This window comes from Genypterus blacodes, unplaced genomic scaffold (genome assembly GCF_046128005.1).
Source record: "Genypterus blacodes isolate CSIRO-AG114 ecotype Tasmania unplaced genomic scaffold, CSIRO-AGI_Gbla_v1 ptg000148l_1, whole genome shotgun sequence".
Classification (NCBI taxonomy): Eukaryota; Metazoa; Chordata; class Actinopteri; order Ophidiiformes; family Ophidiidae; genus Genypterus; species Genypterus blacodes.
The window spans coordinates 649,483-675,841 of NW_027466950.1; the positions used below are offsets into that span (position 1 = coordinate 649,483).

Genomic DNA, 26,359 nt, shown 5'->3' on the forward strand with positions numbered 1-26,359 from the left:
TATTAATTCTTGTGCGGTTGAGGCAATAAGTACAATTTCACTGACATCATGCAAACACTAGGATTAGATTGAATCGGCATAGATCGACATTAACAGTCCTAGATCAGGCGATTGTAAAACTATTTATTCAAGCTTTTAAATGCTCCAAAAGATGTGTGCCACGTGTTGAGAACACATCCATGGCATCCAATTTTGAGGATTTCTCTATACCACCATTAGTATCATCAACATTTTGTTTAAAGGGATAATTTGTCACTTAAATTCAGAATTTTACATTCCATATTCCATTTAACAGATATTTTAGTGTTCACACACATCTCTGTAAAGGATTATTCATTAATTGTATGAAATTATGTAAGCGTTCCTCCATCCCATGACGACATTGTCAACTTATAGTGAGGTTACTCAGGAAGCAATGCAAAGACTATGCTCAACCTCCAAAATGATCATAAATTAATGAATGTTGGCCATTACATTATTAGTACAAAGCTAACTTGACCCTCTGGACCCTGCAACTTGCCGGCGGCTTTGAAAGGCATGTTTTCTTTTCAAAAATCACCACAATTACACCATTTATCATAGCCAGAAGTAGCTGTGAAAATAGAACTAATGGTGGGAAGATTTACAGGATTATTGTGATGTGACTGTCAGTCTCAGCCGAGACATTCAAAGCTTCCCAGTTGCACTGAGGAGAGTAAAATTTTATGTTTTTACCAGATCTTGATCATGCAAAGATTTCTTTTTTTCAACAAATTTTAAATGAGACATGTAGAATAAAGTGATAAAGAAATATCAGTATTTTAGGCTAAGATTTGGTAATTTTTTCCTGACAGTGACAGTGACATGTCATGTTGCCGCTCTGCCAAACGCCATTAATGGGAGCTTCTAACATTATCAGGTTGATATTCTTTGGATAGGTCAACGGGTGACATCACCTCGCTGTGACACTTGATTTTGTACAGATTTAAGGGCTTGTTTGCCAACATGCTGTCACCAATAGTTGTCAGTCGCAGGACCAAAAAAGCTAAACTAAGGATTATCGCTTTAAACTGTGGAGTCAATTCAGGAGTTAAAGGTGTTCTGGAGCAGATCAATCCCTATTAAAGTTGATTGATTTTGGGGGTAAACAAATATTGAATTGATGAATGCTAATTTAGTGTAAGTCTGCTTGGTTTTTGGCACAAGTATTCTTAACATGGATGCAGTTGACTTTTTTCCACTCTAAAAGGCTAAAGAGTGTTATGGCAAAGCACTATCTGGTTGATTCTTATTCTGTGGGGGTAGAGAGTGGGTGAGGCAGCCAGATGGTAGGAGTCTTTGATTCTCCAGATGGCTGTTCTGTGTGGTGCTCAGTGACACTGGGCAGGCTCATTGACATGCTGCCTCCCTCCCCTCCATCTCTTCGCCTCCTCTTCCTTCACCTCCTCCACCAACACAGTCACTGTTACGAAGATGGATACCAGCCCCCTGGCCTCTAGCCGCAGATCTGAGAGGATGGGATGGGACTTTCCACTTAGCCCACCAAAGAAAATGTCAATGTTTGGGATCATATTGATGACACCCATTTGCCACTGTCAAATCTGGCTAAATTGTCTATGGTGGGTGACTGCTATTGAAGCTAAAATGATGTGAGGGATGAGATCAGTCTCAAGCACTGATCTCAGGTCGGCTACAACAGGTCTAAAGGGTAAATTTGGTATTAGGATATAAAATACTCTCATATCTCGGCTCATCTTCAATGTCACAAAGCCTATCAGAAGTAAGTCTATTCATTTTTTGTATACTTTTTATGGAAATTTTGCCCATATGCTGGTTTGAATCATTTACATTTTTAGCAGCAGAACACATTCTATTGCATTATTAGTTGCTCCTTCCCTCCGCTGTATATGATTATAATTATTAAATCTGGTGTCGACTGCTGACAAAGACAAAATTCTCGTCTTGACCATCATCATTATTTTTTATGGGATGAAGAAAAAAAAAGGAAAAGAAAAAAAAAACACACCTCGCCCATATTCACTCCTGGAAATGAATCTATATTCATGCACATCTAAATTAGCCTGTTAAGCAAATCCTGGCCTAATTTGAATTGGACCAGTTAGGAGCGTGTTTCTGCAGATCAGCCAAGCTCCTGGCATTAAACGCTCCCTGCTTTATTCCCTGACCCCTGGTGCACCTCTCCTTTTGGGGTCATATCATCATTACCATAGTGCAAGCTCAGAGACTGTGTTTCCGTGTGCCTTAATTAATGTGTGTTTATAGGGGGCCACAAGAGTGAGTGCACTTAATGAAACATTGCTACGGTGGCCTCCGGGGTCCAAAAGAGACAGCTCCTCTATTGTGCTGCTGATTCTTACAGGCTGTAAACACTTAATTGATCTGAGGAGCATATTTCACTGTGCATTCTGGGGAAATCTTTTTTTTTTTTTTTTTGTTGAATTGGGACTCTTCATGATTACTTTATTCCTTCCTTCTCCCTTTCTTAGGAGTCGGGGGGGAAGAAGCGTGTCATACCTGGTGTTAATTTGTGCAAAGCCAGCTAAGGGTTAATGACAGAGAGCGCATGCGAGACAGGTGGATGGAAACGGAGCTACTGGAAGAAAGCAACAGAAACAGTGTGGGTGTCTTACTAAGAGTGTGCGGGCGTGCATTTGTGTGTGTGTGTGTGTGTGTGTGTGTGTCAAAACGATAGCATTGAAAACGATCCCTGATTGTTGTGATGTCACGTCTGGGAGTCTGGGGGAAAGTATTGGTACTATAAAAAGGCCTGGAGGTCCCTCTCCTGCGGTGGATTGCTTTCCTCCAGCAAAGACTGATCCCGTGTGAGTGTGTGCGTGTGTGTGTGTGTGTGTGTCTGTGCACTGGGGCCGATGACAGGGGCCATGGCCTCCACACCCGGGGGACCGCCAATGAGAAAGAAGCATTTCCTCTAACATTCCATGGGTCACAAAAACAATTTGCCCAGAGAAAAGTGGCTAAACAGCTACAATGCCACTCAGCGGAGCTCGGGGAGCCAACCGAAATGAGCGCTCTCGCAAAAAAACACTTTTTAACCTTGATGGGAGGAAAGCACGTGCGACGTCTTCACCACCGGCAGCATTTAGAAATCAAGCCTCCGCCAGCTCGACAACACTGTATAATTAATAAGTTAGCTATGCGCGTTGTGAAACTGTTATGCATTGGAAGAAACAAATTCATTTTTCATGCTTCAATTGCTTTGTGATTACTGTTAATCGAGAACACAGAATGATTCCCTACTTCATTACCCTGTACACACACCATGTCTGCTGCAAAAAAATTTAACTACGTGACCAACCACTCTGAAGTGTCCCCGTCCTAGCGATCGCTATTCTAAATATGTCCACTTCAGATGGGTATATTATCTAAATATAAACACAGAACAATCAGCTGCTTGAACACACACACACACACATTATTATCTGCTGTCCTTTAATCAGCACAGAGTCTGGACCCCCCCGGAGAACATTTTCTGATGACATAACATCAGGTCAAGTGAAACGCAGAGTTAGGAAAGCCTGGATAAGAACAAGTTCATTGCAGCCTTCTCTGTCTTCCTTTCTCACACTCTGAGCGGCTCTGACTTCTGGGACGGGGACAGAGAACACAGCGGACATTTCTCAAAATATTCCCGATCTAGGACAAGCGGAAAACAGACAATGACAAGTGGCTGGCACAGTGCTGCTAGGACAGTAATCTGAGGACGGAAAATACATAAATAAATGAAAAAAACCCACACGACCTTTGCGAAACGACCCTGAGCTTCGTCCATGAGGAACTGCCGCATTTTGTGACACTTTATACAAGGGGAGCAGGACATTGTAGCTGATGCGTTTTTATCCTGGCAGGTTTGTTTTTTGGGAAAGAGTGCGAAAGTGGAGTTTCTCTGGGCCGGCGGAGTATGAAAACGTGTTTAGCGGCGGCCTTAAGAGGAGTTGATTGGAGGGTGGAGGCTTCTCCCTGAACGCCGTGCTTTCCCAGGGAGAGAGCGAGGCCAGGTAGTTAATAGGGGTCAGAGCCGGGGCTGAAGTGTAAATTGGCAGGGGTGCATCAATTAGAGGGTGGCAGAGGCTAGGATAAGTAGAGGAGAGAGGAGCGCCGGATGGAGCCAGAGACAAGAGTATAATCTTCATCACCGCCACCGCTGTGAGATATTACAGCGAGTCGGTGCGAAAAAATGTAAAGCTTAAAATAATGCAGGAGTTAATGAGAGAGAATGCCGGCTTTGCGTCAAAATGTAAAGTGATCACAGTTTTACAAGATGTGGCTTTCCAACCCTGAAAGGGGACGTGAACCTTTTGTTATCTTCACTCACTTTATAGCGAGATATAGTAGTTGACATGACATGAAGGCATTAGTTGTGCTTCAGGGTTAAATTCTGCAACATAACGACATCAATGCGTGAGAGTTTAAGACACGCCCACAATTATGAAGTGAGCGGTCAGTCCATTTGGCTATAAAAAGCATATTTGGCATATTTTTGTGCTTTAATTCGTCAACATGTTGGTGTCAATATGTTATAAAAGTGGTTAGACACACCCACAAAGTGTGTGGGAGTGGGAGTCAGACAAAGTTTTTAAAATACACATCAAAATGAAAATATGTCCCCTTTAAAGTCCAGGTATCTCCTTGTCTCCTTTTTAACGTGGCAGCGTCACCACATTGTGCGCTGCTCTGTGTTGTGTATCTTTTTTTTTTCTCCTCCCTTTTTTTCAACAGAGCCCAAATGTGCTTTTACGTTTCGAGTGTGTGTGTCCTCGTTTCTGTGAAAGGGATGGAAGCGAGCCACCTGAGCCCACCTGGATACAGGAGAAGTACTACAACAGATGTGGAATTACACAGGCACCCAGGAGAAAAGGACTCAAGTAGGCTCTCTTTCTATCATACACAACAATTGAATGCATCCATTTGCGCGTGTGCGTGTGTGCATGAGTGTGTGTGTGTGTGTGTGTGTGCCCACGTGTCTGCTAATATGCATGTCCTTGTGTTTGTCTGTGTGTGTGTGTGTGTGTGTGTGTGCAGGAGTTATTCAAAAGGAGAGTTATTTGATCATATTGTGTTCACCTATCCAACTGATCCAAATGATTTGAACATTGAGCAGTGGAGCAGGCAGGCAGCACTACGGAGCTTACATTTGCAATCTTATACCGTTTAAGTGTATATTGGAAAAAAGACAATCTCGCCTATTGAACACATTCACCCTGGAGGGCAAACTGCTACGGTAATGAACACCACACTCTCAGAGAATTACAGTGTCCTTTATCCTGCTGTAGTGGAGGATGAAAAAGGATCTGGCCAGGCCCATACACACACGCACGTACGCACGCGCACGCACGCACACAAGAGGGAGAAAAGAGAGGGAAAGTGGAGGAAGAGCGAGAGAGAGAGAGAGAGAGCAGACACACATTTCAAGACCCCATAAACCTGTAAACAAAATCTGTGGAGCAGATAAATTATAAACGCCACAATGCAATTAAAGCTGAATTCAATTTGAGCACACACTGTCCATCTGTCACGCTGAAACAAAAGCCGAGAACCTCCATTATTACAGAATCCCCGCTCCGGTTAATTTGCTCGCCGGGAAAAGATTTGGAGTTTCTAGGAGCTGGCCGTATTTAAATGCCAGGGCGGCTCACTCAGGGCTAAGTCCTCTGGAAAAACAGCGTCCAGATGCTCCCAATCAGCTCTCATCAAAACAGCCACCTCTCTCTCTCTCCAATAAGGACATTTCTCCCTTTTTCCCTCTGATCTTAATGAGGCTTTTTGTAAAACAACAATACGGCAAAACAAGCGTACCTCCGGGGGGGGGTGGGGGGGTGGATGCCATCATCTACATTCTCTAATGCTTAGTTATGTTGGGTGGGTGTGTGTGTGTGTGTGTGTGGGGGGGGGGGGGGGAGAAAAACACATCAAATGGCATAGCAAAATAGGAGTGTGTGTGTGTGTGTTGGATTTTACTTCTTCAAAATGCTCTTTTGATCACATCAGCATGTCTAACAGGTGAGAGTGTAACAGCTGATACAGTCACAGTCTTTAGTCAGGCTCTGTTGGATCATTGTGTATGCTGGTGAAATGGAAACGCTCCTCTCTCTTAATCCTGTTTGGCCACTTTAGAGCGGGAGATAGTGATCTGTGTCCCAGAATCTGAGAGTGGGGTTCAAGGGACCGAGCTTTCTTTGCTTTAAAAAAACAGGCAACGCACACAAACACACACGCACGCACGCACGCACGCACGCACACACACACACACACACACACACACACACACACACACACACACACACACACACACACACACACACACACACACACACACACACACACACACACACACACACACACACACACACACACACACACACACACACACACACACCATCATCTTCAAAGGTGGAAGAGTGTGTCAATTTAAAATCAGAAATGTATCAGGCATCTTTATGCTACTTAAACTACAATACATCTCGGCTGATTAAAGCACATCAAAGGCTGCACGTTCGCTCCTCAGAGCAACGAGGGGAGATTTTAATTGCAAAATGTTAAAACCTCACAATTAAAGGCTTTGTGCGACTCAGATGTAACCCAAACACAGCCATTAAGGACAGCATACAAATGAGCCTGAGCGCGGTGAGACTCGGGGACACGGGTGGCACTAAGAGGTGTGTGCTGTGCAAATGATAATCCTCCATCAGAACCGTCTCCAGGCGCCGTCCGCGCTATTAGAAACCACGGATACGGCTGGAGACGAGCCTCTTTCGCAAGCTTTCCTTTCCCTGTGACATCTCTCTCTCTCTCTCTCTATTCTCTCTCTCTGTAGCTCTGGGAGGGGAAGGGGGGTGGGGGGGAAGGTGCGTGGGTGTGTGTGTGTGTGTGTGTGGGGGGGGGGTCGCTAACGAGGGAAGCAAATAAAGCAGTTTATTTGAGATCCTCACTCCAATCACCACATTTTTCTTTGACAGTAAAACAAACAAGGACATAGGAACACACAAATACACAAAACACATTGAGTTAATTTCCCCACACACACACACACACACACTCAAGACTCTCTAGGGCCCTAAGCAGGATATGATGACCCCCAACCTCCAAATGTGCAAATTAGCTACAACAATCTACTACAATTTATGATGACAGAAACAAACATAACCATCCAAACATAAACAATATGATGTTAAATATGTGGCTGATGCTGTAATTTTAATAGACTTCCAGTCCCCAAATTCTGGTATAGTGCCCACAAAACATGGTCATAATTCCAAAATATGGCATGAAGACCCTAAATCACAAAATGTGGCATAATGCTTCTAATATGTCATAATCCCAGAAATGTTTTTGACTGACTAGAAATTCTAACAACAATTTGACATAATCCTCAAATTTGGAAAAATGCCCTAATAATTAATTTCTCATGATCAAAATGTCAAACTAAGTCATTCGCCATAATCTCAAAATTGGTTGCCGCCCCCTTTTGTGTTTCCAGAATCTTCCGGGAGCGTCGGACACATACACAAACAAGCCAGTGTGTATTTTAATAATCCAGTTTACATTTATTCCATTATGTGATTGGCCCTTTGGTGGCTGAGGGGCCTTGATCAGCTGCTGGGCTCCCTTGTGCCTTGGAGAGAGACACACACACACTCTCTCACACACACACACACAGCACTGAGGTGTCGGTGTGTCAGAAAGGGCTGTGCCTGCCATGATAAGAGGCTGACAATGATACTGTACAGCTATTAGCACTGAAATAGCCTGCCAATACAAACAGCTGTCCAGCCAGCCCATTGTCACATTCTGGATTTACAGTGAAGCCCAAAGAATTTAGCCCACTGCACTTTTATAGGTAGTTTCCTGAACCTATTCAGAACATTGTTTTCCCTTAAAATACTGGGGCATTAATAAAGAAAAATAAACACATTGGAAAAGGTGTGACAGTAAGCGAACAGATAACGCTCGCAGGCACGCACACACACACACACACAGGCGCGCGCACACACAAACACAAAGTGCGCACAAACCTCCCCGTAACAAGCACAGAGCCCCTTTTTACAACCCCTCAGTGTAACAACCGTGTCTAATTAAAATTCACATTTCAACCAAAAAAGGAAAACAAGCCATCTTTGAACAATCCCGTCCGTCTTCGCCCCGGTCATGAATTTCAGATAAACACTGCGATACACAGAGAGCAGCGCCACATTAATTAAAAGCCTTGATAGACGCGGCTTCCATCTAACAGACCTATCAGGAATTAAATTTGTATCAGCGGCAGAAAGAGCAGTTGAGGGGTCCCTCAGGGGGATTAATGAAACAGACTTTCATAGAGGAGTCATCAGAGCCGGCGGTGGTGGTGGGGGGGGGGGAGCTTGGAAGAAAGGGCCAGCAGCAGGATGTCATGTGTGGGACCGTCGCGTCACTGACCTCTCATTTCATACTTTAATAAAGTCGCACCCAGGTGTCCTTGATGCCATCCAGTCGCCTGGGGCTCTGGGAAAAAACTAAACAGGAGGCAACCATAACATCATTCTGAACGCTCTGCCCCCCCCCCCACCCCCCCTCCCCCCCTCCCTCCCTCCCTCCCTGTCTGTGTGTTCCCTGTGTGCTGTTGTGTTATACATCTATGAGCCGCAGCACACACACAAACACGGACGCAGGCAATATACTGTACGTGCTTTCACGCCGCAATTTTGGGCGTTTGATCAAAATGAAACCGCTTTGGTTTTGTGTTGGGAAACACGGGGCCATTTCCGTACTATTCAACACCACTTGTGCAATACAAAATAAGCCATTACATCAATTCACAGCCTCAGATTCTGTGGCGTTGGTACAGAGCAGGGCCCTGTCAGCTCGCCCTCATGATTTACCATCTTGTGCAGTTGGTTACAGGAAATTGGAACAGCGTTGACTTGCTATTGAATTGTGGTTGAGACGGTTTTCGGTTGAAAACAGAAGCAGATTATCTCGATGAGAGAGCGCTGCGGATTTAGAGATGTACAGTATGCAATATGTTATCTCCACACAGTCAGCCCGGACAGCTGCTATCTGTCATAAACTCTGGCTATTGTTGGCCACGCTAACGCGGCAACATGTGACCTAATCTAGATGAGCAGCCGCTGAGCAAATACGGAGTGGAATGGTGTCATTTTTAATAAAGCTGTTTTATGGACTCCCGTCAACAGCGCCAAAGGAGCCGCGGCTGAAACTTCCTCCTGCAAATGATATGGCAGTAGGAGTTTCATAACTTCCTCTGCTCAGACGAGCCTGTGGCAAGTCTGCAAACGGAGCACGGTGGAGCGAGAGAGAGAGAGAGAGAGAGGGGGTGAGTGAGAGAGAGAGGGTGGGGGGGGAGAGAATGAGAGGGAGAAAGAGAGGGAGGGAGAGAGAGAGAGAGAGAGAGAGAAATAACAGCCTTATCAAGATTTTACAGGGACATTTCTTTAATTAGTTTTAATATTTCTTGTTTAGATAATGTCAGCCAATTGACAATTCAGTCCCAAACGGAACAGGGAGGAACTCTGCACTACTCTGATATAGAGAAAATGGCTGATTAAAGAGATTGGTTCCTCCATTTGATTTCAGTGCATATGCATATTTTGGACAGCAGTCAAATACCTTTGCATGGAAACTTCCAGGGCCGCGCTTATCACTCACGTCACAATATTATCCCGCTTTGTTAAAGTGCTGGGGTTAAGTCATTAAAGCGAGGCATCTCTGAGCCATTACACGGCCTCACAACAGGGTTTTCCTCGCGTCACATGATCTCTTTGCTCCTCGAGGGGTGCGACGTGGACGCTGGGAGCTTCCTCGGGCCGGCGACGGAAAAATAATTAGCGTTGCCGAGGAAAAGTTTCCTACTCTCCAAGATCTCGCAGGCAAACACGGGCCGGGTGGGAGGGGCGGGGGCCTGCAACCCCAAAACAATGTTGATCAAAGCGCGTAAACATCTGGAGCAACGAGACTCCCGCCGTCGTCGGAAACAAAAGATGTCTATTTGTATTTTTCCAAGATCACGGCCGCAGATAAGCAGACTCTGCGAGCATGAGGGAGCATTTAGAATACCAGAGATACTGTAGCCTACCTGCATACCCTCACCCCCCCCACACACCCACACCTGCCTCTCTTCTTCTAATCTTTGTTTTTGCACAGTCCTCACCCGCACATTAACACTTTCTTGGGATTTTGTACTCCAGTCACCTCCCTCTCTCCCTAACCACCTCTCCTTCTCTCCACCTCTCCCTTTCCTTTCCACACACCTTGTCTGCTCACCGGGGCAGCAGGTGTTGAGTGGTTGTGTTTACTCGCCCCCCCTTTCTTCTCTCTCTCTCTCCCTCCCTTTCCCTCTCTCTCTCTCTCTCTCTCTCTCTGGCAGCTGGTGGGAGGAGGGAGGAGGCTATAACAGCTGCACATGAGGGCGGGTGGAAAAGGAAAAAAAATAAAATAAAAGCACACAAGGCAAACAGCTCCAATCCCCGCAGGGTTGTCAACTCCAATCCCCCCCCCACCACCACCACCACCTCCCCAAAACCTCTCGCGTCTTTTAAACCAGGCAAACACGGGGAAAACTGTTGCGGTCGGAAAAAAGACACCGCAGGTCCCAACTGCGTTCCATCAGCCGTTACCTGATCATGGTCTCAGGTGCGGCAGGTAGAGTTCACGCTCCCGGAAGATCAAACCAGTAGCGAAAGGAGGAGAATCCTCTTAAATCCACATACTACCATTTAATAATTGTGGGTTTGTAAAGCTACACTCGAGGTGCTTACATCTGTTGCGGTGGTGAAAACAGACTTTTCTTTTTGATTTCATTTCCCCTCGCCGTCTGAGCTGGTGTGTGTGTGTGTGTGTGTGTCTTTTTTCGCAAAACAGCATCAAAATACATGAGATCAGCTCTCGGGCTTTGTTGGGCCCTGGCAAGGTTAGGCCAGCCTCATTCCAAATTTCCTGAGGGGGGGAACAGAAGAGAAAAACGATTCCATGCAGATAAATCACTCGCACAGATCAAAAGACAAATCAGTGGCAAAGACAAAAGATGCTGACTCGACGAGAACAATGGGAGACGCGGAGACGTGGGTATCAGAGGAGCCGGCCCTAAGATCCCCCCCCCCCCCCCACAGCTCAATCAAACCTGCTACCCAGGGTTTGCATACTAGGTCAAACAAAGTCTGGGTTTTTGCACGTTGTTAAAAGCCATCTTGTTGAGCCGGGCTGGAGATTGGCTGAGTGTTCAGTTTTTGGCGAAGTGGAGAGGCAGGATTAAGTTTCTGGCTTCACAAACTCATCATCCGGCTTGATTTAATAGCCACCCTGAGAGTGGGAGATGCCCTGGTTTTTGAAAGAAAAATGGAAGGGAAAGACACAGAGGGGGCAAACTACTTGATATAGAGCGGCGGCGAGCATGATTTGGTGTCTGTTTGTGTGTGGGTGGGTGTCACCGCCGTTTGATGTACGCGCTCTATAGTTCTGCATCTAAGACGGGAGAAGTCCTGTCCCGTGCAGCCCTTCACGCCTCACAGCCCGCCGTCTTCTATTAGCTCCCTCAATACAAGCAATAAATAAATATATGGAATCCACAACTCTTTATCATCCCCCTCGTCGCTTTAGAGGACCCGAGGTGCGCCTGGCGAAGAAGACGGTCCCTTTGGGAGGCGGCGGAGAAGACGAGAAGCCCCTCATTTGATCAAAAAGAGTGGAAAGTATCAGAGGAGGCGGCGAGGTGTCACTTTTACAGCTCTATTCTGTGTTTAAAACCCTCCTCAGACAAAAGGAGGAGGAGGTCATGTGAAAAGCACCTTGCGACTCGGCGGCGGCTTTGAAGTCTGTTCTATAATGTCGAGTGCGGAGGATGACGTCGGAAACACGGTTCACCATGCATCATTGACAGTCAGTATTTGATCTCCTCCTCTGAGATCCGTGTACGATAACGCATCAATTTAGATTAAGGCGATGTGAAAAGGAAGTGCAAAGTAGGTTTCAAGGGGGAGGAGCTGATGCATTTGAGATGAATAAAATTATATTAAAATTAACACGTTGAGCTCTGGCACGGTCACAATTGACCTGTGAAGTGTACTTAACAGGGAAATATTTTAAATTGAAGCGTCGGGTCCTGATAGGCTATTATAGCCGCCCGTAAAATCTGCTGAAGGGGGCTGGAAATGTCGCGGCGGTCTCGACACCGGGCTCTGTTCAAATATCAGCGGGGATAAGGAGGGTGATGGGGGGTCAAAGGATTTACCTAATAGATTTGGACGGAGGGCGTTAAGCGGCGTTCAAGGTGTCGTATTGGAAATCTGGACGGGGCTGAACCCACGCCGGGTGAATCTGGGCCCCGGTGCTGTGCTGCCTGGCTATCTCCAGTCTAAACAAGTGAGATTTGATACTGCTGTTCTGGGCCTTGAAAAGCGGAGGGGGAAAGAAAAAAAAAAAAACAAGCCCGCTGCCACAACAAAGACAGGAAACCCAGCATAGATTCCTACTTCTCTCTTTTCTCCTGCCTCTCTATACCTAACAATGCTGGTAATGGAGAGAGAACAGTGCCCGGAGCTGGCAGAGACACCTGCGACATATTTTCTTCCCCCCTCTCTCCCCCCCCGCACACCCCCACCCCTTGCAACACCACCGCCGTCTCAACCCCCCCTCCCTCCCACCCCTCCCCGCTCTTCCTCCCACCCCCTCGACATTAAAGTCCTTCACAGAAATCAGAATTTAATAAATCACCCCAGAGCCTGACAGAGTTTATCTCCGGGGGTCGCCTCCACTGTGCGGAGACTCACAGACAGACAAAGCCGGGGCCGATAAGATGTGAAATTAAATACAGTTAGCAGTTTGAGACAAAGGAGGGAGAGTGTCACGCCGAGCTTTGTACGCCGTAAACGGGCTGGCTTGCTGGTCGGGGCACAGTCGCGTACACGCAACGCACGCGCCCGCGAACTCCCGCGCACGCACGCACGCACGGCACAGAGACGAGGCGAGGTGATTCATTTCAGGTTTCCTCTCACATTTAGCCTCATTTGCATCATCCACTGTCAACATATCGCCTCTCCCAGATATGTTCAAGAGCTTTCATTAGACGTCCAAGGGATGACATCCTTTTTACCCAGATGCACTATTATTAATCACCAGCTCTACTCCTGTGTGGACTCATCTCCATCACGGATCAAACGCTATCTGCCTGTGTTTCCTCTCATTCGCCAGACATCCCTGACACCAGCCATCACTGCAGCTAAAGGAGACTTATGGGAGTGTGCCGGGGCTCAGACGACCTTATGAATGGGGTACATAAGCATTTAGTACTGAGAGAATATAAATGTGAGGATTTGCTTGACACTCATCGGATCTGTCGGCGGGAAAACCTCCGGCAGCCGAGTGCACACACGGCGCGCCGACTGGAAGGGCTCGGCAACAATTAGCAGTACTGGTATGTGAGTCAAAACATGCGCAGAAATAACCGCCCGGTGTCGTGCTCAGATATGACGGTACAGTAATATTCTTTTCAATTAGCTGTGGTCTCCAATTCACATCAGGATACGGCCGACCTCAGCTGTTCAAAGCAGATTTTTCTTTCCCCCCGCTCGGTAGTTAAGAGAAAGCACAGTCAGGTTTCCGGGAAAGAAACAGCGCCGAGTGTTTAATAGGCTTAGCCCGGTCGTTGGACCTGACCTTTCCCTTTAACAATACTGAGGCCGATGGGCTACGGCCTGCTATGGGAACAAAATGACCCACGGGTGAAGCCTAATCTTCTCCAGCTCCATTCTCCACACTGACCAGACGGCCTTCGTCCACAGCCTCCCTGCGCGCTCCATCTGATGTCTTCCTGCTGAGACAACAGTGCCAAGGAGCTGTCAACAGGGGCCTGGTCAAGCATGGCCCCGACTGGGCCTGTTCACACGGACTCCTTCAGGGGTCCGCAGGCAGCGACGCTCCAGTGCGAGCGCTTCGCGGGCAGAATGCGGGGAATGAGCGGAATGCCGGGTGCCATCCTGATAACGTTGGACATCTAAGGGCATGATTAGTGGTCTCTGTAGCCAGCCTGTCTATGGATGTGATTGAAACAAGGTGCTGCTGGGTATTGTAGGCCTGTCATTACCGTGCAGCACCGTGTCATTTCACAGGCTGATCCCGACCCCCAACATATCACACAAAGAGCCCGTTTACACCGTGCATTAAAGTGTCATCTGTATCCAGATATGTCACCCAGATATGGACCAATGAAAAGAGCTCATTTGTAAAAACAGATGGTTTAAAAAAGAACAACCAAACTGATGTTGGGTTAAAAATGTTAAATACATGAAAACATGCAGAATAAATTTTGACTTGCCCTGCCTCATCTTCAAAAAAATGTCTTTAAAAATCGTTTTACAACTCGACTACTGAGATGTGTCCACAATGCAGACAACAGTCCAGCTAACCAGATCACATTTTATTGCCACATGTGAACGAGGTCATACAGTCAACTGCAAATCAAAGCCTGATTAGTGCAGGATGATCATGCGATTAATTGGGAGCACGTCTAGTTCTGAACAGGAACTCCACATTACCGAACTGCTATTAATGGAGGGGCAGCGTGGAGGTGAGATGTGTGCAGCCGCTGAGCCGCTTCTGGGCTTCGGTTCGGGTCAGGTCGTGCATTTTAAATGACTCTCGGGGGGGGGGGGACAGCGTCAATTGAAATAATATTAGCTTATCTCGGATGCAACAAGAGGAATAGCAAATGGCACAGCTGTGTAAAAGGGTTCTTTGTCAAGGACATATTATACAGTATAATGTAATGAGCAACATACAGCAAATGCATGTTTACACACACACACACATACACACACGTGCACACACACATATATAATCACACTCCAGGGCCTTGTCCCAGGAGGCGAGCGGATATCGGATAAGGAGAGGCAGAACGAGGGGAACGCTGTAGGTTTCCATTGTTGCTTTAGTATAACTTTATAACAGTTTGATCTGGAGCCCACGCAGCCACTCGCTCCCTTTCCCAAACATAGTTTATTTTTCACCTCGTAATGACGGCCTGTGAAAGGTTGTTCTTTCTTCTCTGTGCGAGCGAGTAAACTACACAAAGAGGTGTTTGATCTGTGAAATCCGATCTGTATTTCTAGCATTGTCTCCCGTTCCTACTGTGGCATCTTAAAGGTCAGGAGTGAAAGGCCATTTGATAACTACAGAAAGACCTTTTGGCTTTATTACGCTGCCTTTCATCTCCTTTTCCTGCGGAGGTTAAAACAAAGCATTGCATCCTTTGAAAAGGAAAGGATAAAATGGATCGCTTCGGAGCCTCAAGCCCTTTTTTTTTTTTTTTTTGTCACTGGGGGAAGTCTGGCATCCAACGTACAAGGAACATTCTAGTGGGATATGTTTCCGAGAAAGAGGAATCTTTTCAGGCGGAATTAGCATATGTCCTCTCAACCTTCCGCCAAACCTCTCAATGAGACGCTGAAATCCTGTTGAGACATTATTACCACTTAAACAGGGCATTACACAAAACATCCAAAGCATGCACGCGCACGCCACCGTACAGGTGCAAAAACACACACACACACACATACGCAATCACTGCTCAATGACACCCACTTCCCGCTGAATATTCCTTTCTTTTTAATGGTAACCTTGGGAGACGGACTGCACCGGCGCGACACTTAACAGCCACTAGTCTGAGAAAAATGTTTTTGATATGCTTGTGTCATTTAATCATCCACATTCTGCCGCGGCCGCGCAGGACAATTTTGCAGGATATTAACTCCGAACTAAACCCCTGGCTTGTATCATTTGTGGGGCCAGTCAAGCAGGAGTCCCAGGAGGAGCGGAGACTTCCTCCTCGCAGTCATAGTAATCTAAGCTCGACTGGTCGCGCACGCACACACGCGCACACACACACACACACAGACGCACACAGAGGGGCAAACACCCATCTAAATGACAGACAGAATGAACCATAAAGGGATAAAGGAATCAGGAGATGTTTTGGCACAACACTAGTCTGTTATCAGTGGCAGGAGTAAAGAGATGAGTGTTCTTGTGATGTGGCTGATCAAGTTACAGCGAGAATAAGTACAATAAGAAGTCAGAGAAAATGGTCCCGTGTGTGTGCTGTGGATATATACAAGTATATGACTTCCTTTTTTTTTTTCATTTCCAGAGCAAAGTTAGAGATTGAAGAGCATTCGTAAAAATGTCACTTTAACGTGATCCATTTGGACAGCTCACATTGCTTAATGGGGTAGGAAATTCATTTTTTTTCTGCTGTGGAACAGACATACTGGATGATGTGATTCTATGCAAAATATATGAAGCCATTACTAGAAAAATGCATGGGTTTCAATAGTTGGAGCGGTGGGGGGAAAAAGTATCTCATTGCACGGAGGCTATCCCCTATTCTTTAGCTGGGGGAGCGTCACACACACATACACACGCACAATGCGAAAGACAGCAAAGGCAACTGATGAAAACCATTTTTGTTCCATCACAAAGAACTAGGTCACCCTCTCATAATTGTCAATCATGCAATAAATCTCTCTGTGGCACAAATGAATACTGCATTGGGAATGAGACAAAGCTTATTGGCATGCTATGTCAGCTTGACTCAATTCATCCTCCTTTTCACACAGGACCATTCAGATGTGAAGCTGTATATGGGTGTCTCTCTCTCTTTCACACTCTCCCCCTCTCTCTCTCGCCCTCGCCCCTCAAACACACACTTGCACAAACGCACAAACTCACACATTCCTAACGTGGAAGTTGGGCGGGCTCATTGTGTGCAGACAGAGGTTTTTTCAGCCGGGGGACTCTTGATTATCATAACTGTGTTTGTCTCTGGAACGACAAAGAGCACATATTCACGCCGAGGCGGCCGCTCATCCTTGAGCTTGACAGCGTCGCATCCCGGTTAAAGAGCCTCCAAACGCACATAAACTTCATTTTCTGTGGTCGCATTAACGCATGGAACTAAATTGTCCCACCCTCTGTTCTGTCTTTCTGCTAAGCTCATCTCACAGCAGATATATAGTGGCCTGCTTCCTGCTATCTGATTGGCCCGGGGAGCGTCGGCTTGACACAGCACTACCGCTCTCCTCCACAGAGGTTCGTGTCACGTCTCTGAGGACCCGACTGTCACTCTTTAAGAGGAGGGTAATAATAGCCGGGGCGCCACAGCAAGTGGTGGCACAGGCGATTTTTAAAGAAACATCAGGGAGACGGTGACATTTGAGTCTGTACGGGGAGAGAAACCCAAGTGCCGCAACCAATAAAGACTCCCGGACGATACTCTCGCTAGGCTTTAGAGGTGGGGCCGGGGGGGGGGGGGGCTGAGGGGGGTGAAAGGGAAAAGAGAGATGTCAGTGTTAGATGAAAATGTGTTGACCCGGTGATATTGATACCCTGCTCATAACCTCTACAGGTGTGCGGTGCCGTCAGGAAGCAGCAGCAGCAGCAGCAGCGGCGGCGGCGGCAGCAGTGGCTCTGGGTGTGGCCTATCTCCATGGAAAAGGGCCAGAATTGCAGAGCTTATCATTTTACAGAGTCGTGCACAAGCTGCATCGCTCACTTTGAAACGCTGACAACTGGGGTGATTTTGTATTGAAAAGCTATATCACATTTAATACAGAGCACAGCAGATGATCCTTGTGTTCTTTTTATCTATTTTTTTTTTTTTTTACCTTAAATCTCTGAGGCTTCAGTAAAAGACACGCCAGGATATATATATACAGTATATATATATGAGTGAGCAGTTTATTAGGTACACCTTTATAATTGAATGCTGCCCTGTACAGTGGTGCCTTCGGGAAGCTTTTACTTTTAGAAGTGTGCAGAAACAACTTGGAGCTCATACCTCCACCAAAGCCGAAAAAGACCATGCAAAAATGCTTTACTTTGAAGAAACTGGACATACCGATCAAAATAGTAGCGGCTTATTTCCCGGGTCGGACAGTTTAGTTAAAAAATGCTTCATAACCTTTTTTGCGTAACCCAATAAACCAACAATCCAATAAACCAAACAAACGCAGGTGAAAGCTTAACTGGATCAGAAGAGGCAATAAGTACACCACCGCAAACTACGCCCTCCAGAATTTCCATTCCGCTAAATTAACACCTCTCTTTTATTGCGACACGTCGTACAAGTGTACCTACTGTAACTCGCCGCGGTAACTTCCTCTGGTTTCTAATTTTGGAAATATTAATCAGGAGATGACCTTAACCCCAGACTACTGACTGGGGTTTAAATGAGCAGATTTAGGAGAGATATGATTTCCCCCCCCGCCATCATTTGAAAGACAGAACTGGAACAATATGATCTGCTGTCCATTCATCTGAACATGACCTATAAATGAGAACAATCCAACTCAGTCATTTGCCATTTCTAGCACATTCTGGCACACTGGTCTGTGGAGAGTGAAAGATGCGTATTTGCGTGAACACTATTTTAAAAGTGATGCGGTTCGCTTCATTTTTTCTTTGCACAGACTAGTTCGCGCCATAAACACTGTCGCATCCCGACCCAAACACAGCTGATCACTGCAATGCTCAGGAAGCCATTATACTGTAGGCAGATTGTCAGTTAGGATCTAAAAGTGTAAACACAAGAGTGAATTTGTCACTTTGGAGACGTTTCCTTGGTTTTCTCATCAGCTATTGACCGGCCAGATGCTTTGAACCACCATAGAATGTGCTACTCGTCTCAAGTGTCATTAGCTTTAGGGCTTTTCCAGCTAGTGCCAGGTAAAGATTAGATAACAATCAGCCCTTTAACAGACACTGTTGGAGGCAGTGGAGCCGTTCATGTGCCTGGGCCGATTCATGTGATGCTAACAACAGAAGAGAGAGAGGAACTGATGTCATTTCCTCCCTGTGATGTCCCACTGAGGCCAGCAAGGAGTATGATTGTAAAATTAACGGTTGCAGGGCTGTGCCTAGAAATTTGGCGGCCCTGGGCAGATTTTGAGTTTGTGGCCCCCCGATTTCATAACGTGGAACCTTTACCATCTATCAACAATTGTGATTTGTTTTAGCTTTGCATCAGATTTGAAACAGTTTGCAGTAAGAGTGCAGACGTGTTTATTGAGAAGCTGAGAAAGTAAATCAGAGGGTTTTTACTTTTGAGACCATATAAATAACATGTTTAACTAAACAAAACCCCCAAGAAGGGCACCCCCTGGTGGTCTCTGGGCTCTACGCCGTAAATTAGGTCGCGAACTGTGAAACGATTCATTTTTGGCCAACTCCAAATTGAATATGAAGATTGTAGGTTGTTAACTAGTAAAATGTTACGAAATAATGTGGAAGACATAGGATGGGAGAAACGCTGCTGCAGCATTTACTTTCCCAGCAATAATTTCTCATAAAATCCTTGCATGATGTATTTGAATTCACATGACATAAGCCAAATATTATGAAAATGTGTATATAATGGATAGCCCAAGAGAGAGCACATCTCTGCAATATGAATCTTTACTCTTACCAAATTAAAAAGTTGACTAATATGAAGTGCATTACTTCACTGAAATTCCAAAAGCACAAGGAGCTTATTGTTGGATAACATTCCTTTCTTATTATACTCCAATTATTGCGGAGGAGTATACCTTGTATTGGATATAGAGCTCCAAAAACACTGATATTGGTGGAATAACATCTGCGTGTTTACTCAGGAGAAGATTCATCCCTGATAGCCTCCACGAAAATGAAGAGAGGGAGAAAAAAACAAGTGGAGGAAATTTGTGGAATCCCATCTGAGATTGCTTCCCTGATGGATTCCTTTTCCTGTCAGCTCAGACGAGAAATGAAGCCGGGGAAAATTAACTCCTGATACAGCTACGCCGAATTAGACAGAGAGAGAAAAAAAACCCAACACACTTTTTAAGGATTCCAGCCTTGTCATTTTCAATTTTCTGCTCTTTGGACATGCTTGTATTCAGATTCCCTAACATCTATTCGCCATATCAATCCTAATTAGACAATCTGGGCCCACGAAGGATGGGAGCAGAGTTATTTGCATAATTTAATCATAAATACTCAGTGATACATATTTCCAAATGCATTTGTACAATTATCTTTTCATCCTTGGGGCAAAAGTATTAATATGATTAGGCAATAATTCTTTAAAAAAGGGGGAAAATAGGAAACCAGCAAGTGTGCACTCTTTTTAAACTCCAGCTTTGGGCTATATGAAAAATTAATTAATTTCTGAGGAAAATCAATTTCTCTATGTGACCATATTAGACAGAGCTAGGCAACGGCCTGCATTCCTCCTCCAATAAGGAAATCTCATCTGCTCCCTCTAAGTTCTGTCAGTAGCATTTAACATCCTGGTGCGAGCCTCAGTGACTTCCGCCATGCTGCCTAAATGTGCTGTAACGTGAAGAAGACCGAGAGCGAAGACACAGAAATCAGACTGACCCAAAATCTATTGCCGGCCTGTCAGGCAATCAGTCTCCAGTGCAAAATCATCCGCCAAGACCACTGTTAACAAATCTGCTTTAATATGCTGGATCACTCTTATTGACAGATGGATTTTAAACAGTCTGTTGTCTATACAAATCACCATAATCACCATAATATCTTATTATGGTTGCTAACGTGATAGAAATGGGTCATTTGAATGGAGAAACCGAATGTCGATGTATGATTTTCAAAGCGATACATGCCGTGGAACAATCCAAAAATGAATAGCTGATGTCGACCCAGTAAAGGCGAGCAAATTAGATATAATGCAGCCAACAGGAAAATTAACATTGCAGCCCTCTTTGCCATGCAAATGATATTACAAAATGTCAAGCAAAGCCTCTTTAACAAGTAAAATATACAGTTTTGACACTCTTATTTCAGCTTGCCTTTAGACTATAAAAACACACATAATTACACTTAATAATTTGTGCCTTTTGTGGAGCGAGTTAGTCAGACTTATTTTCCCTCTTTAATTTGCACTTGTTCCAAATGAATGAACGTCGAGTCAATAAAGCTATTTTGATTTTCAAGGACACTATTTGTTTGGGGGGGAAAAAAAACACCTTGCTGCCATCTGCTAACTGCACAGTTGATTTGTGCACATGTACTGTACCTAATCAAATTTAGCAGGATTAAAAATGTGGAAAAAAATACAACTTCCAGCTTTAATACGGAAAAAACACACAACGTAAGTGCCAATTTAACTTTCAAGAAAGTACTTGAATAAATTTGGATTTTTAAACAGCTCTGTATACCATTATCTTCCCCCTGTCTCTCTCCCCTCTCTCTCCCTCTAATCAGGCATCTGTCACTCTGTTTTTGAAGTTATTATCGCCCAAGCTCCCACTTGGATGTGGTTGCTGGGTGACGGGTATCTTAGCACCCACTCTGACTGGGAATGATTTGAATGGAATCCAGAAATCTCCCCTGAGTACCTGTAAACACATCCGTGCCTTGTAGAAAACAAATATATTATAAGAGAGCTGAGCGGAGGAGAGGAGGGAGAGAGACAAGCTGGCACCCTCGGTGGCAGCTCACACTGAGCGCTAAACAAAACAATTACCGTCATTTGCAAATATGTGTGTTTAGGCATAAACACTCTTGAAATAAGAACAAGAGAGGTGATGGCTCTCATAACACTGGCTGTCACATCTGTATCAATTAGATATATTTGTTGAATTGGCGGCGACCTGTCACTCGTTACGTTTCAGAGGGAGATCTGTTTGACGGAAAGGGGAGGGGGGGCGGGGGGAGTTTAAGTGAAAAGCCGTCCCATTCCCAGTGGTGGGACATTGTCTGGGGCGTGTGGTTAACCTTCAGGGGTAGACAATGATTGTCAATTAACTGCTGCATTTCTGCGCCCCAGCATCGGGTAGCCAGCCTCTACAAAGCAGACCAATGAGAGATATGCGATATCTCCATGCCGCCCCCCCCGTGTTATAATAACCTTTCACAGAGTTCAAGTGTCACGCGGCAATAAGAACCTTCTCCATCCCACCGCAGGGAAAATGAAAAGGAAAACAAGTAGCTGGAACAGAGGGCTCCTGGAGGGCTCCTGGAGGGCCCCGAGTCATAACGTAGGGGAGATTACTGAACCTGGATCAGCCTGGGAGCCAGGAGGAACACTGCTAATCTGGCCTGAGAGTCCTTAAGAAAATGAAGGGGGCTGGGAATGTCTGGGATCGACCAAGATGAACTATAATTATTAAAATAAAGAGTCCCTTATTAGGGCAGATAGTACACACCACTTCCCATTTCAGGTACATTTCTAAAAGACAGCAAAGAAAGAATAGATTTTTTCCCTTTAGAGTCTTGTGTTAAGGTAAAGCATAGTGGGGAACAATTTGGCTTGTGCCTGTTTGTGTCCACATCAAAACTAAAGCAGCAGGATGCAGCAGCGCTCTGTGATGCTATTCACATTCACACTGTGTGCAAAATGAAAGTAGTGCTGTTTCGACACAATAGATCCTGGGAGGGGGAAAAAACAGCATGTGAAATCGTAAGAGCCATTGTGCGGGGAGTATTATTCACCTCATTGTTATCACTCCGCCACTGTATAAAAAGAGTAGTGACATTGTGGTAATAGGGCGAGATGAAAAGCTAAACTATCTCAGGCAGCAGGCTGTTGTTGAGTAACCTGAGTGGGTTAACCGGTGCACACAGATACTTTTTTTTATCTGACAATAAGAACGTCGACTCTAAAGAGGGAACTCTTTTTTCGCCTGCAGCCCTGTGTCCTGTTTACTGAGACTGATCATTTTGTCAGCGGCAATTCAATGACAGACGGTGTAAAGCACACATCCCGGCAAATAAAATCAACTCTTTGTAAGTAACAGAAGCCTCTTATCCAGCGGATGCTTCACTGTTCCATGATGTAATTCTCCAAATGGGGCAGGCAGGCGGGCAGGCCGGGTCTGAGTGATTGATTTCAGCCCAGCACCGGGAGAACCTGGCTGCTTTCAGAGACAATTACAGTCCTGTCCGTGTGCCCGTAATAGCCCAGCACTTTAGCGTCATTAAAGCGACGCGAGGCACTGCATTATCCTTTAACCCCATCGCTGGCCATCCCCCCATTGACAACCCGGAGAGTTCAACCGCACACTCCGTCACCTGGAGCCCCACGCCAGGCTGGAGAGGAGCATCACCGCGCCTTGTGCTCACCTCTCTCCAGGAGAAGAAGAGGGAGACGGAGGAGGAGGAGGAGGAGGGGGGGGAGGGAGAGGAGAGGGGTGCTCCACTCCCGTGTGTTCTATGTAAATGTCGCTGAAGTATCCAGAGTGCACAGGTGAACTGTTGAGACAACTGCTACTGGGATGAAAATTGAGCACCGCAGAGTACTTTTAAGTGCCATATAGTGTGTGTGGATGTGTGTGAACTGTTTCTATAGACGAGCATAAAGAAAATAAAGATGAGTGTTTATCCCTGCCTGTACATTTATCTTCCTTTAAATCTTTCAACGTTATTTGACTTTGCCTTTCCTGAGCAGCAATTTCTTTCAAAACGTATTCAACTTCACCGGATGAGTCGACCTAAACAGTTTTTTTTTTTGCAGTGTAACTTCTCTGTGTGTGCATGTTGGTGTGTGTGTGTGTGTGTCCTTTATACAGGCCCATTGTTATTTGTACTAAGTTTAATTACACACTATAATCCACCAATTCATTGCTTCTACCTGAGACAACCGACTGACTCTAAAAATGTTTATTGCTATTCCCCAGTGGTGTGTGAGCCTTCATATTTGCATTTCCAGCTCATTTCTGGGTCTGAGATCAATACGGAATCAATCACAGTGACACCTAGGATGGTAAATTTGACCAGGCTGAACCATCCTGTGAGACAGAGCGATACATCAAAGCTCCGTGCAACAGGGACAAGCAAAAATGGCTTTTAATCAAATATTGATCTCCACTTAAATCACTCCTTATAAAAACATGTGAGGAATTTAATTCAGACTAAAGCTATAATTTACATTTGCGAAAGCTCCTCAACTCCTTCACAAGTGTATCAATCATTTTGGTGTTTTAATAGAAATCAAGAAGTGGATTCAGCAGATCCTTTTTAGTGAGAGATTCAGAGTGTACCCTCTTTAAGAAATAAATCAATACCAAGAAAATAATTGTAAAAAAAATGCTATGTCATATAATTCTACCTTCGATTATATTTAATCAAATCAAAGTTATGATAATTTAAATCATACAGCCCACGTGGTGAGGTCACATAATAAGGCATAACCTAGATTAAATCCATTTGAAAAATATAAAATAGAGCTAAAAGTTGAAATTAAAGTGTAATTTCAGTGATATTGTTGAATGACAGTTTTGGCTGCTGGTCTCTTGTGATCTTGAATGTGTCTTAGGCATTTGGCAGCTGCGTTTATTCAACGTTGAAAAACTCCAGCCGAAGTGTCGCCTGCATTATCGATTGATCGCTTGTGGGCTGTGAGGATCTCCATTATGTCACACAGCTTCACTCCTCTGCACGTGTAGGGGGGGAAAAAACCCCAAAACTTTTCCCGAAACTTTCCCGCTGACGCGCTCCACGGCCTCGTCCCGTCTCTACCCACGCCACCAGCACCGAGCACATGCCTGCATGTTTGGGATGGAGTTTGGCACACACACGCGCGCGTACACACACACATCCACACACCGAAACACCTCTTTTTGTTCAAATCAGCGTCCGTGCTGAGTTCAATGTCTCCCCCCCACTCGCTCTCCCTGCGCCTTTTACGCACGGTCGCGGGCGTAAAAAGACATTTCCCGGGCGAAACAACGCACAAAAAGAGAGAGAAAAGAGAGAAGAGAGCTCGCCACTAACCTCGCGTTGGTGCAGTCGTTGTACAGAGTCTCGAAGTCTTTCCTGGAGATGAGTTTGCAGCGGTTCACCCCGGGTTGGATGGCGCCGAGCCCTCTGAGGATGCGGACCTGCTCCACGTTGCACACCACCGGCGTGATCTCCAACCGCTTCAGCTTGGTGTAGACCGTGTGCAGTCCGCCGACCAGGTGCTTCAGGAACAGGTCGAACGCCTGCGGGAGGCAGATGAGCTCGCAGCCGTCCACGGTGAAAGACGCCACTTTGGCACCGCGCAACTCGACCATCTTGCACTCGTTGTTCTGCGGTATGTTCTCAACAGGCGACGGGGTCGAGTACACGGGTTTGCCGGGAGGAAGCGCCGCGTTCGGGTTCGGGATGCCCGGGCTGCTCGTGCCGAGGAGCTCCGATCTGAACAGGTTCTGCCCGGGTCCGGATGGGGGAGCCAGGGATGGAGACGGCGACGAAGTTGTCGACGGCGGGGACGCCGTGGCGGAGGGAGTCGAGATCGGAGGCGGCAGGACGAGAGGAGTTGATGGGATCAGAGCAGCCGGTACGGCCATGGTCACCTACAGGAGGGGGAAGAGAGTAGCCGAAGTTCAAAGTATAAAACCCAGCCTGCCGAGACACCCTTAAATGAAAGAATCCACGGGAGTTTAGCTCCTCGGATAAGTTGGGGGAGTAGAAAGAGCTGGTGTGGGGGGAAAAAGGCGTGCTGAGTGAGGGCTTCGGGGGGGCGGCGAGCGGCGGGACAATGATCAAAGATAGGAGCAGGAATGACAGGAGGAAAATGAGCTGAAAAGTGCAGCTCCGCTCTGTGGATGAGTTGTTGTTGTCACACGGTGCAGAGAGGGAGGAGCTAGGGGACACGGAGCCTTTGAAGAGGAGCACATCACCGGGCTCACTCACACACACACACACACACACACACAGCTCACACCGATTCTTTATGTGGCTTTATGTGTTTAATATACGAGACACACGTAAAGTTGTGTGAAATCAGATCAGTAAGAATAAACTGTTTATCTATTTGCCCTCGTGTGGCCAAAATGTACAAGCAATCAACAGCTATGAGTATAGATTGTTACTGTGATGTCACTTCAGTGGGATTATAGCTGCACCTGCTGTCCATCCTTCAACTTTAAGCATCTAAATCAATAACTTCTGCACCTCATGTTTGCTTACTTACTTTTATTAACAATAGACGTGTTTGAACTACAACAACACAGTGAGCTTAGTTGTCGTTGTATATGTTTCCTCCACACACGAGCCGATTTAGAGGTTGTGCACATATTTATAAAGGTGGGAGATGCTGCTCGTACGTTTCGGCCTCTTCTTGTTGTAGTTGTTTCCGTGTCGGTGTGCGATTGGCCGAATTAAAAACAAAATCCCGGGTTAATACGAGTTCAGCGTTTCCCGAATTAAAGCTGCACCTTCACCTTCGCCTTTATTCCTGCCTTTGTTTTGAATGAAATGTCATAATTCCTCCCTAACCTCCCAGTATGAGTCACTGAAGGGGGGGCTTCCACGTCTGTGAGAAAACAACATGTCTCACATAATTGCCATTCTCTGATTATTCTATTTACGCTGGCAATGTGGAACTTTT

At 45.8% G+C, this 26,359-nt stretch overlaps 1 protein-coding gene across 9 annotated transcripts in view; it reads right to left on the reverse strand.

Moving 5' to 3' along the window:
* The window catches only part of dachd (dachshund d), a 99,251-nt gene extending 73,659 nt beyond the window's left edge, over positions 1-25,592 (reverse strand). For 5 of the 9 annotated variants that reach the window (XM_076165696.1, XM_076165697.1, XM_076165693.1 and 2 more), the window contains exon 1: positions 24,760-25,591. In XM_076165696.1, the coding sequence (XP_076021811.1) occupies positions 24,760-25,316 (557 nt within the window). In that variant the 5' untranslated portion in view covers positions 25,317-25,591. Of the gene's footprint in view, positions 1-24,759 lie in introns of all 9 variants that reach the window. The other 4 variants (XM_076165692.1, XM_076165690.1, XM_076165698.1 and 1 more) reach the window with 2 other exon arrangements.
* Positions 25,593-26,359: the final 767 nt, after the last annotated feature.